Source organism: Orycteropus afer, unplaced genomic scaffold (assembly GCF_000298275.1).
Source record: "Orycteropus afer afer isolate SDZICR_OR568_19922 unplaced genomic scaffold, OryAfe1.0 scaffold00864, whole genome shotgun sequence".
Classification (NCBI taxonomy): Eukaryota; Metazoa; Chordata; class Mammalia; order Tubulidentata; family Orycteropodidae; genus Orycteropus; species Orycteropus afer.
The window spans coordinates 318,842-332,834 of NW_006922451.1; the positions used below are offsets into that span (position 1 = coordinate 318,842).

General features: G+C 36.6%; 1 protein-coding gene across 1 annotated transcript in view; it reads right to left on the reverse strand.

Annotated features, from left to right (window-relative positions):
• Positions 1-1,667: 1,667 nt before the first annotated feature.
• Positions 1,668-13,993, reverse strand: part of LOC103212174 (cadherin-10-like) — a 315,162-nt gene continuing 302,836 nt past the window's right edge. The window contains exon 10 of the mRNA XM_007958185.1: positions 1,668-1,822. Coding sequence (XP_007956376.1) covers positions 1,668-1,822 — 155 coding nt within the window. The remainder of the gene's footprint in view (positions 1,823-13,993) is intronic.

Here is a 13,993-nt window from a genome sequence, read left to right on the forward strand (position 1 = left end):
GCCAACATCAGAGGCTGGGTGAAGGCCCCTTGACCTTAGGCTCTACCTCTTGCTCACAGCCCACTGAAGCTGAAGGCTTCTCTTAACTCAGGCAGCTGCTGGCTGCTGAGGCTGACAACCCAAGATCAATAAGAAAAATGGCACAGTCCCAAAATTATCAGGCAACATGGCAGGCCACCAGCTCAAGTCCAGAAATAGTCTCAAGATTGGCAGCCAACGCGGCAGGTTGCTGAATGAAGACTCTGCTACATGCAGTATCCAAGCATGGCAAAAGGTTAAGAGACTATTCTCCAAGCGTCTCTTATATACTAGGAGCAGACTACATCCCTAAGGCAGCTACTCAGCTATTCACAGCAGATTACACCATGGAGTTGATGACCAGTCCCATCACTGGGAATAACTACATCTAGCTGCCCAGCCACTCAAAACCAGGCCCAGCCAAGTTGGCACACAACTTTAAGTACCACACCATGATTACTGAATAGATGAAGAATAGTGCATATACCATGGGCTGCTAGAAGAATGAACACATATCTCTGGAAAAAGTACAGCCAGAATACTCAGAAATGAGGATGACAGCACTTCATCTCACATCCTTTGGGCATGTTATCAGGAGGTACCAGTCCCAGATAACATAATACTTAGAAGTATAGAGGGTCCATGAAAAAGAGGCAGACTCTTAACTGGATTGTTTGGCACAGTGGCTGCAACAGTGGGCTCCAACATAGCAATTGTTGTGATGATGGCACTGGATCAGGCTGTGTTTTGTTCTGTTGTATACCCGGTCACTGTGAGTCAGAACTGACTTGGCAGAACATAACAACAACAACAATCATAAAAAGAAAAAGAGTATTTGCTGCTATATGTATTTTTTTTTGCAGAATTTTCTAAGACACTACATTTTTTTTTCCACGAAAGACAAGAGATAATAACTTTTTTTATGAAAGAACGAATTATTTTCATGAGATATGCCTATGAACATGTACTTGAATATGAATTGTAAGCTTATGCACTTTAATTATAGAGGCAGATATAAAAATAATTATTTGATTATTATCCCATTTTCTAAAAGTAATTCATCTTTTTAATTTTTACCTACTAAAAATATATATATCCACGAAAAACTTGGACTTTTTTGTTGTGATAGAAGTGTTTCAATGTTTGCTCAGGTGCCAAGAAGCAAATTATACCTTTGGGGATTTCAGAAATCTCCAATGACCCATTCAGAGAACCACAGATCCCTCAATTTCATGAGACAGAGAGTATCCTCACGGAGGCTTCTCTTTCATTTCCTGCAGAGGTAGCTCCGCTGTTCCCCACGGATGTCATGTACAAACAGTCTGGAGAACAAGTGTCAGAGACTGAGAGAAGGTCTCTGGCCGGTCAAGTTCCGCAGAAGCTTTCTCTCCGTTCTTATCCTATGCTCTTCTCTCTGAATAAATGCTCTCTAATGTAAAGAGCATTCCTGTTTCTACCTCCATTTTCCAAACTAATTATTATTCAAGACAGGTTCCAAAGAGACCCATAACCTCAGGGAAAAAACTAAAAGAATATATTGGCAGTGAAAAATCTGACTTTAGTATACTATGGTGGACTGATACTTGTCTTCCCTGAGTAGCAGAAAGTCACCAGGGAGAGACTTCACCAAACTATTATCTGCAAATAGCTTATGGGATAAGAAGAAAGGGAGTGAATTGTTTAGAAGGAACATGTTGATAAGTCACAAGGGCAGGTTTATGCTTGGGGGCTTTGAATGAAGGTGTAGGTAGGGGAGCCTCTGAGAATGCAAGTTCCTTTGGATTCTCCCCAAGGCCAGATTTGGCTGCAATTTTGAATTTTTGGACACTTTTATATATGTAAATTTAGTCCAGCTAATTTTTAGAGCATGAATAAAATATTTCAATTCTTGACTTTTGTGGATTATCAAAATTAATCTTAGATCTGATTTGCCATTACTTAGGGGTAACATAAAGTTTAATTTTATGCTATTTAATACATTTAATAACTCAAAGAGGAAGTGAGAGACACAGTCAAGAAAAAGATTTTAAAAATTTATCACAGAGAGTAAATTTATAGGCTTTCACTGAAGAGTCATTCCATGCCTGAATGTGGCAACAAAGGACCTCATATATTTCCTGTAATGAAGGAAAGCACATCTTTCAAAATAAAAAAAGAAAGAAAGAAAATAATCTGCATTGTACATTTTATCATAAAACTATCCACAAATAGAAAATATGAAACAGAAATATATATATGATTAATATGATAAATATCTTGCCTAAATAATCAAATTAAAAAATAAAACCTTACTGAAGCTCCTTGTCCTTCCTTCTTTTATCTGCATCCTTCTAGCTCCTTTACTGAAGTAGTCATTATTTGGACTATTCCTCCTCTCCTTGCATTTTAGAATTTTGTCAGATTTATACAATGTATTTGTTGTTGTTCTGTACCGAGTCAGGACTGACCAATGGCATCTAACCACAACACCATATGACGGAAAATACCATGGTTTGGATCAGGTGCACCTGCATCCTCAAAGGGACATTTTTGCTTCTTAATACATTAAGAAGGTTTTGTTTTGTTTTGTTTTTTGTTTTCCAGCACCTGTCCAGTGAAAAGCATCATTTCATTTCTTGACTGCTATTTCCAAGGGCATTGATTATGGATCTATGTAAAGTGAATCTTTGAGAATTTCACTTTTTTTTTTTTTTTTCTCTGTATATCATGATATTGTTTATTGGTCCAATTGTGAGGAATTTATTTTTTTGTTTGTTTTGAGATGTAATCCTTTCTGAAGGCTGTTGTGTTTGATCTTTGTCAGTAAGTGCTTCAAGTCCTCTTTTCCTTAGAGAGAAATGTTGTATCATATTATTTTAGGGTAACTTTATTATTAAGACATTAATATGTGTAAAAATTATATTGAATATTTTGTTCTGAGATGAAAAATTTCTCCTCAATATTAATTTCTAGTATTCATCTGTATTGATGTGGTAGTTAATATCTATTCCTTTCTCTGGTCAATAGTTTCCAGATGTTATTTTGAACAATGCTGCTAAGAAGCAGGCTTATGATATCTGTTGTTGCCCACGTATATCTGAGATTATTGTTGCTAGGCTGTGTTGCTGTTGTTGTTGTTATGTGCCATTGAGTCGGACCCAACTCATAGTGACCCCTCCTTGGGTTTCCGAGGCAGTATCACTACAGAAGTAGGCTGCCTAACCTTCCTTCCAAGGAGTAGGTTCAAAACCACCAGCCTCTGGTTAGCAGCCAAATGTCTAAGGCACTATGATACCAAAGCTTCTTGCTCAGCTATAGGGTATTGGAAATTTCAATACTACAGGAATATTTTCCTGAGTAGTCACGGTATTTCATCCTCACGTTAATTCACAAATGCCCCTTGGCTTTATACTCTCACCAAGAATGGGTTAGTTAGTAATTTTAATGTAGCGGGTATAAAATTGTACCTCACTGTGGTTTTTATTTTCAATTGCTTGATTACTAATGATGTTGGGCATGTTTCCAAAACACGCTCAGTAATTGTTCCTCTTTTGTACAATACTGCTTTATGTCATTTGTTCATTTTTAATTGGGTTATGTTCTCTTCTTTATTGATTTGTGAGATTCTTGATATATATGTGTATGTGTGTGTGTATAGAACACAATAGTTTCTTCATTACATATTCACCAAAGCCTTCTTCCATTTGGTAAGTTGTGTTTTTGTTTCATTTATTGCATTGTTTAATAAAAATCTTAATTCTAATTTTGTTAAAAATTGTCATTCCTTTGAATTTCATGCCTTTATATCTTGAGTTAAAAAAAAATTCCTTAGTCAAGGTAATAAAAATATTATTTTATTCTCTCTTCTAGGTAGTTTAAGGTATTGTGTTGAGTATTATGTCTTAACGTGTCCATTATTAAATTTTGTCTATCATGTGTAGTAAGGATTGATTATTCTTTCTCAATTTTCTCATTTTTTATTATTGTAGAATTCACCTTTCTATGCTTGCACACATGTAGTGTCAAAGAGAAATTTTCCTGAACCTTTAGCTAAGGTAAATTTCTTCAACAAAATCCATGTTTCTGCCACATTGAGCAGCATTAAAATTGAAGTAAACAATGTCTGCCCTTTAGGCTCTTTATCAGGCTAGGACCACAGGTAGCTGGGGAGATGTTTTCACTGAAATGAAGGCAGGATGTGGAAGAAGTGCAACCTAAATACATTTGCATAAAATGGCCTAAAAAGATACTCTTTTCATGATAAGTGTACAGAAATTTTGACTCAGGTAAAAGACCTCAACTATTTATCTAAGGTTCCCAGATAACCAGAAAGATTTCTGTTGAACAATTTCTAAGGAAGGAGAGTTGAAGCCCATTCTTATGGCCAGCTCTGATACCAAGCATCCCCAAGAACTGTTTGACATCAAAGTAGATGTTTTTACAACCTGTTCTGAAATGTATGTATTGTAAGAATTGTGTGACTATGATTGTAAATCTCTGTGCCTAAATGAATTTTACAATTAACCCTGTAACCTATCTTTGTAGCCCCCCATAAACTACAATGTGAACAAAAGGAAATATCTTCCTCATTTTGCTTGACTTTTCCTCTTCTGACCTAAATGAATATTTAACCTATCACTAAATTGTGTTGTAAATCCCTCTTTTGGCCCTATAGCCATGCCTGCCCCACACCTTCTCTCAGGAGTCACCTTGTTTTAACTTGTGTGAACTGGTGATTTCCCTCATTCACATGGGTCTTTAAAAATCCAACAAATCCTCTGAAATGTATCTTAAGGTCTGAACAATTTCACACTACGACAGTAGCTTATAAGTACTTTTTTCATGTAAAAAAGTTTCTGTAAACATGTATCTCTCACTGTCTCTATTCTTAACCATTATCTATTTATGTTTTGCTGCATTAACACCTAAAATTTCTTAAATAGTATGGCTGTATAATAATCATGAATACATATCAGAGCAATTTCCCTGACCTTGTTGTTGTTGTTAGTCTCAGGTAGTTTCAGACATTTCTCCCTATTGTTCTCTTCATATAACTTTTAAAATCAGACTCTCAAATCCCATGAAAAACTGTTTAATTAATTAATTGATTGATTAATTAATGTTAGCATCACATGGAGTCAATATAGCTTAATTTATGGAGACTTTCCTTTTCTTATAGGTATTCTTAATTTTTGTTACTATTTTAATAGACATTTAAAATTGTGCTTTCTAACTTTGTGTGCCATATATGGAAATGTATTGTATTTTTAATATTTGCTCATATATATGTCAACCTTGATAAACTTTATGAATCCTACTTTTCTCTATATGACAGCTAATTTCTAAAATTGTGAATAAATAATATATTCTCCAATATTTTAGTCTCTTAGCTTTAAATAAATGTAAATGCACACAAACATATCTCTTGAAGTCCATAAAGGTTAAACAATCATACATTCACTGTGTGCTTTGTTAGTGCTTGAGCTGGGTCCAAATCCTGAATCTCCAGATATTCACTTTAGTGTATTTTTTTCAGCAACAAGAAGTTAAGATAGAAAGTATGAGCTCATTCTATCCATTCTTTCCCTTTTTTTTCAGTTAACAGAGAACTCTTTTATCAAGACATAACATACTATTTTCAACTACAGGAGATATAACACAGAGTTTTAAACACACCCTTACAATTAGAAGAGAAGCAGAGAGGGCATTTAGAGAGTGAAGTAGTTGTTAAAAAAAAAGTAATAATCATCATGTAGAAAACACAGGTCAGTATTCAGTGAGAGATAGAGATTATAATTATTATTTTTAATGTTTATATAGAAGGTTGGGCAATCTACTTCCGTAGTGATACCACCTTGAAAACCCAAGGAAGTGTCACTATGAGTCGGATCCAACTCCACTGTGGTGTTTTTGGTTTAGTTTTTATATTGAAATTATTTTTGATTTACAGTTGAGATATAGTGTCCAGAGAGTTCTGGTATATCCTTTACACTATTTTCCCTAATAATAACATATAACATAAGCATAGCATATTTGTCAAAATTACCACGTTAACTTTGCTACAACATGTTAACTAAACTACTGATTGTATTAAAACTTCATCAGTTTTTATGCTAATGTCTTTTTCTGTTCCTATATCTAGTCTTGGATACCAAGTCGCATTTAACTGTCAAGAATCCTTCCAAAAAATCCTAACTCACGGCCATGTAATCAGTCCCGACTCATAGCAACCTCTCCTTGGGTTTCTGAGGCTGTATCTCCCAATCTTCCTTTGGAGGAGTGGCTGATTGGTTTGAACCACCCGCCTCTGGTTAGCAGCCAAATGCCTTAGGCACTACACCACCAGAGCTCCAGCTACTGTTCCGTTCATGGAAATACCATTTGTATCAGAACAAAACTGTGTTCCATGGTGTTTTTAATGACAGCTTTTTTTTTTTTTTCGGTGAGTACATCCCCAGGACTTTATTCTGAAGTGGATTCAAACCTTATGATTCGCAGTCAAGAGTTTTACCTTTTTTGCCACCTATGGACTCAGTAACCTCGGATGTTTGCACGCTTCTTGATCTTTTCTTCTTGTTCATTTTCTTCAACCTTTGGAAGAGTACTGGTCAGATGTTTTCTAGAATATCCTTCCTTTTGGGTTTGTTTGATATTTTCTCATCAGCAGCCAGAAGTTATGGATATTATGGAAGAGTACTACATAGGTGAAGTGCCCTTATTGTGTTCTTTCTTAAGGTTGATGCTATCAATTTCCTGAAAGCTTCAGATCATATTATGTAGGAAACTTTGTAATACTGTGTCCTCAGCCCCATAAACTGGCAATGACTATTTAGGAAACATATGTAGATTTCACTTGGAAGAATCTGTTTTTCACAACCCCACAGCATTTGTCAGCCAAGGGACAAGTGATGGCTGAAAACTTTCCTGTGCCTTGGCATGATGCTTTTTCCTAATTCAGTCATCCAGAGGGGTGCCTTTATCCAATTTTCACAAAACAAGTATATGCTAGCAATTCCTCCACACATTAACATATTGCATTATCACCAGTGAAAAAATTATTAGATCTTAATTAAGAAGATATACCTTGGAGTGAAAACATAAAATTAAAATATAAGAAATAGATTTTTAGATGTAACAAAACTAGTATCTATGATATAAAGTTTCATGCATACATGATTGTATTTGCTGGGGAGAGAGGTTGTATTAGGGGTCATGATATTAAAGTGCCTAATATTTCTTGTCTGCAAGCTTGAGATCATATTATTTGGAAAACTTTGTAATACTAAAACTACCTGTGTCCTCATCTCCATAAAATAGCAATGACCATTTGGGAAACACAGTAAAAGTTGATGTTCCATATTGTTCTCCCTATGCTAATGTTCTCCCCTGGGATCTAAATAGATTTGCTAAACCACATGTTGTTTACCCAATTTTTGTGCCAATGCATTAATGAGACTCCTATGGGTAATGGTGCTTTGCCAAAATATTGGTTCTTAAGTTCAATATCACCTTCCTTCTTGGCAATACATTTATGTGTTGAATATACACATTGGGGGGGGGGGAACACTGGGATGCAATTCAGAAACAAAAAAACATTCAGATGGTCTTGTAGATTTCATTGCCTTACATAACTTTTAAGTATAAATATATATAAGAAACAATATGCTAAGGGAGAAAACTAAGCAATTATAAATTTTGACCTATTACATTCAACATGTAGAGAATATAAAATAACAACTTTGTTTAGACTGCAAAATTTTTACTGATTAATACAAAAAGTAGAACCCATAAAGAGATCTGAATTGTCTATGTGCTTGGATTACAAAGAACGTTTACTTTGAATTTGAATGATCAAAGACCTTTAATGATAAGGAAGGAGGAATTTTAGTCAAGTTTAGATCTTTTTTTTTGATAATACATTCTTCAGTATTATATTAAAAATTATAAAACCCTGAGAAGTATGAAACCAAAAGATTTTTGTCATTGTCGAAGTTGTTAATTTTGTTGTAGTTGTTTTTACTGTTGTTGCTGAAAGTTTGTACAAGTTCATTGGGCAACAAAAGCTGTTCCAAATAGGTGTGAGGATATATAGAGTAATTATTTACCACTCAGTTTCCTAGGGCTGCAGTATCTAAATACCAGAGTCAGTGGCTTTCAAAACCAGAATTCATTGTTTGACAGTCCTCTTAGAAGTACAAATGAGGACATCAGGCATGTTGATACTGTCTGAGGTCTCTGAGAGAGAAAGTTCCAGACTTCTCCCCTAGTTTTTGGTGGCTAAAGGCAATCCATGACACTCATCTGCCTCCAAAATCATATGGCCCTCCTTCTGCCTAACAGTCTGTGTCATTTCTACTTTTTTATAAGATACCATTCTGATGATGTTAGGGCCCAACCTTCTTCTCATAAAAAGACCCAATTGCCAAACAGTGTCAAGTTCAGGTACCAGGTGCTAGGACTCCTACATATCACTCTTAAGAACAAAATTCAATTTATAAAACATATAGTGTGAATATTCATATGTGATCAGTAATATAATGTTTGTGTAGAGCACAATCCATGACCATGATGAGCTTGTATGCATACCATTTGTTAAAATTTTATAAAGCCAAACAATCTACAACATTTATGATCCCAAAGTTTTGGGCAAGGAATGCTAAAGTGTATTAGTGATGCAACTGAAGAATAAATAAAGAAGAGAGAGAAGGAGAGAGATCACTAGAGAATTCCTCAAAACAACAGAAGGTAATTTTATAAGGCTATTTTACCATAAAGAGACACTGATAGGAATGGAGATATACAACCTTCAGCATTTGATTCGTTGAACATGTCAGGATGTATTGCAAACTTCTAAAATAATTCTCATGCCTCTTAATTTGGAAGCTAGATATAGCAGAAATTATTTTGTGAAATACATTTTTATATATTGTCAGTTTGTTGTAATGTGGTGGCTTGTGTGTTGCTGTGAGGCTGGAGGCTATGGCATCAGAATTTCAATCAATAGGGTCACCCATGGTAGACAGGTTTCCGTGGAGCTTCCATACTAAGACTGAGAAGAAGGAGGGAGCCAACCACTTCTGAAAAACTTGGTCAGTGAAAACCTTATGAATACTGATGATACTCTGATATATTAATGGAAAGCTTTATGAAGAGCCCTCAAACTTTGTCTGATAGAGTGCCAGAAGATGAACCCAAGAGGTCAGAAGATGCTCAGAGTACCCCTGGGAAAACGCTGGCTCCTCAAAGTAGAGTTGACCTTAATGGTGTGGATTGAACGCTTTATTAAGCTTTCAGGACCTTCATTAACTGATGAAGCATGACTCAAAATGGGAAGAAAGAACTGTAAACATGCATTAATAATTGGAATGTGAAAATATGAAACATGAGTCCAGAAAAATTAGAAGTTGTCAACGATGAAATGGAATGCATAAAGATTGATATGATAGGCATTAGGGAGCTGAGGTGGACTGGAATTGGCCCTTTGGAGTCAGACAACCATATGATCTACTATGCCAGGAATGACAAATTGAAGAAGAATGGTATGACATTCAGCAACACAAACAATGTTTCAAGATCTATTCTAAAGTACAGTGCTGTCAGTGATAAGATTATATCCATGCACCTACAAGGAAGACAAACTAATAGCATTGTTATTCAAATTTCCGCACCAAACACTGAGGTGGAAGATGAAGAAATTGAAGTTTTTTTTTTTCAAATTCTACAGTCTGAAATTGACCAAACATGCAATCAAGATGTTGTTGTTGTTGTTGTTGTTATGTGCCGTCGAGTCGGCCCCGACTCATAGCGACCCCTCCTTGGGTTTCCGAGGCAGTATCACTATGGAAGTAGGATTGCCCAACCTTCCTTCCGAGGAGTGGCTGGTGGGTTTGAACCGCCAGCCGTCTGGTTAGCAGGCAAGTGTCTTAGCCACTATGCAAGATGTATTGATGATTATTGGTGATTGGAATGCAAATGTAGGAAATGAAGAATCACCAGTAGTTGAAAATACTGCCTTGGTGACAGACATGGCACCAGAGACCTCATGACAGAATTTTTCAAGACCAACAACTGATTCATTGCAAATACATTTTTTTTCAGCAACATAAATGACAGCTATACACTTGGGCCTTGCCAGATGGAATACACAGAAATCAGATTAACTGCAGCTGTAGAAATGGGCAATGCAGAAGCTCAATATCTTCAGTCTAAAGAAGGCCAGGTGCTAACTGTGGAATAGATCATCAATTGCTCTTATGCAAGTTCAAGTTGAAGCTGAGGAAATTTGAAACAAGTCCACGAGAGCCAAAAGATGACTTTGATCACATTTCCCCTAAATTTACAGATCATCTGAAAAAAAGACTTGATGCTTTGAATACCAATGACTGAATACCAGATGAATCATTCCTTGAAATATGAAGGAAGTTATTTAATAACTTGATAACTTATTCAATATGTTGACAAGGTAGGAAAAAGTAAAATCTAAACCCAGAATGGCAAGTAGAATGTAGCTAATTGTAGCTCTTAAGAATGCAACACTGATAATTCTAATTATCATTTTCAGGGTCAACTGGAAGGAAAGTTGGCTTTTATTAAAACATGATTAGAGATTGACAGCACATTATTTCATTGAAGATATATGTGTTCTATGTTTACATTCTCCTTTTCTTCCTTCTTTCTGATACTAACTCACTGCAACCAAATGTGCACATTCCTCCATTTCTTGTGTCCATTGACAATTCCCTCTCTAAGAGCTTCCTTAACTCCACAAAACTAATCAATATTTCTCACTGGTACATACCATAGTAAAAAATGGAACAGAATGAGATCAAAGAAATTGAATGAATGTGTTAATTATTCTTAAAAATAAGTCAAGCCACAGTGTTCTCCCAATACACATTTCTTAAGTCTGTGTGATGACTTAGTTTACTATCATAGAGTAAATTTATTTCCTTATGATTTAAACTCCCTTTAAGAATACTCAGTGTATCAACAGGTGAATGGAAACCAAATTATGGTACCGTCACACAATGGAATAATATGCTACACTAAAGAACAATGAAGGATATGTGAATCATCTCACAACATGGATGAGCCTGGAGGATATAATGTTGAATTAAATAAGTCAATCTCAGAAGGACCAATATTGTATGAGCCCATTATTGTACAAAGACAAAGAAGGATTTGCTTAAGGAAGGGAACTCACTTGGTGGGTTACTGCGGGTGGTAAGGGAATGGGAAGGAATAATTTCGGGCTGTTTGGGGGCCACATGTTGATGTGGGTAAGGGAAGAGATGGTATAGAAAAAGTCTGTGACCACCATTATAACATTAGTCAAAGGGAGGACACTGAATTGAGCACATAAGATAAAGACAACAGAGGCTAATACCAGTATCTCCACAATACTGCATTACCATTAATACCAAACACCAGGCTACAGATAAACACATAAACATCTGAGAAGATCAGATGGGCATCAGTGAACAGGATTAGACTCTAGACCAAAGATAGATTCAGCTGAGGCTAACCTTACACAGATACTAGTGATTCAAAATACTCATACTCCTTACAGAAACAACAGAAGACGGACATAGAGTAATCCCTCACAGACAGCCAGACACTGGGAGAGAGATCCAATGGATCTACTGACTCAGGACCATAGTATTGGGGGACACCAGACCCAATTGGCGCAACAAAACACACACAAATCTTGTTCCACACCCTGCATTGGTGAGTAGCAACTGGGGCAGTAAAAGCTTTCAAATGGCCATCCAAGATGCAGCTAATGGTCTCCTACTGTCGGAATCGAAGAAGAGTGCAAAAACTCAAGGGCATTTGGAAGAAATCAGCCGTAGGACATGACTGACCTCGAGACCAGAAGAACTAAATGGTGCCTGTCCACCAATGACAACCACTCGGGAAAGGATCAAAACTGGAGATCCTGGATAGAGTGGGAGGAAAAATGTGGAACAAAGCCAAACACACAATAATACTGAGTGTAGTGTTCTTTGTTTACAACTTCCTGGGAAGTTTTTAAACAGCAGTTCTATTTAGGTCATAAGATGCATCTACTCAGAAGGCCAAGTATCAAATTTACGTCTCTTTGATTACCTACATTCTATGTTTAGTTTGCTGTACCCTACAAATATGAAAAAAAATGACATTTGATTCTATTCAAACCATGAAAAATAAAGTTGATATTTATTTCTATCTTTGCATAGAATATCAGATGCAAACAATGAAAAATGATTAAAACTTTTAAAAACAGTTGTATATTTTTTTTAAATATGAACATATTATTATAATATAATAAGACCCATAATACTGAGGCAAAATTAGCTCTTAGAATTTTGTTGTTTGTGAATAAATTCTATGAAGTTGCTACAATACACACTCATATTAGTATAAATTTAACAGCACCTTATATTATTCAAATTTAATTATTGTTGTTGTTGTTGTTACATGCCATCGAGTCAAACCCGACTCATAGCAACCCCTCCTTGGGTTTCCAAGGCAGTATCACTACGGAAGTAGGATTGCCCAACCTTCCTTCTGAGGAGTGCCTGGTGGGTTTGAACCACCAGCCGTCTGGTTAGCAGGCAAGTGTCTTAGCCACTATGCTACCAGAGTTTAGTGGTAAATTTAACTATAGTATATCTTATATTGGAGTTCTGGTGGTGTAGTGGGTAAGGCATTTGGCTGCTAACCAGAAGGTCAGTGGTTCAAATCCACCAGCTGTTCTGCAGAAGGAAGAAGGGGCAATCTACTTCCATAAAGATTTATAGCCTTGGAAACCCAATAGGGATCAGGATGAGTCAGAATCAACTCAATGGCAATGAGTTTTGAGTGAGTATATTAGAAGCTCTGGTAGCGTAGTGGCTAACTTGACTGCTAACCAGAAGGCTGGCAGTTCAAACCCAACAGCCACTCCTTGGAAGGAAGATGAGGCAATCTACTTCCCTAGTGATACTGCCTCGGAAACCCAAGGAGGGGTCGCTATGAGTCGGCTCCGACTCGACAGCACATAACAACAACAACATATCTTATATTACTCAAACTTAAAAAAAAACAACACTAAAGCTAAAGCCAGATATGGAGAAATTTAAGATTTTTATGAACTGTTGTTGTTGTTACTGTTAGGTGCTGTCAAGTTGACTTTGACTCATAACGATCCTATGTACAACAAAACGAAACACTGCCTGGTCAAGTGCCAGCCTCACAATCCTTGCTAGATCTAAATCCATCATTGCAGCCACTGTGTCAATCCATCTCCTTGAGAGCTTTCCCTTCTTCACTCACCCTTCACTTTACAAAGCATGATATACTTCTCCAACGAATGGTCCCTTCTGACAATATGATCAAAGTAAGCGAGATGAAGTCTGGCCATTCTTACTTCCAAGGAGCATTCTGGCTGCACTTTTTTCCAGCACAGATTTGTTAATTCTTTTAGCAGTCCATGGTACTCTCAGCATTCTTTGCCAGCACCACAACTTGAAAGCATGAATTCTTCTTTGGTCTTCCTTATTCACTGCCCATGCATATGAGGTTATTGAAAATACCATGGCTTGTGTCAGGCGCACCGTAGTTGTCAAGGAGACACCTTTGTTTTTCAACACTTGAAAGAGCTACTTTGCAGCCAATTTGCCCAGTGCTATATGTCCTCTGATGTCCTGACTGCTGCTTCCATTAGCGTCGACTATAGAATCAAGCAATATGAAGTCTTTGACAGCTTCAATCTTTTCTCCACTTTTTGTGATGCTGCCTATAGGTCTAGATGTGAAGATTTTTTTATTATTATTATTACTATATTGAGATGTAATCCATACTGCAGACTGTATTCTTCAATCTTCATCAGTAAGTGCTTCAAGTCATCCTCATGTTCAGCAAAGTTGTGTTGTCAGCATGTTGTTGTTGTTGTTGTTATGTGCCGTCAAGTCAGCCCTGACTCATAGCGACCCCTCCTTGGGTTTCCGAGGCAGTATCACTACGGAAGTAGGAT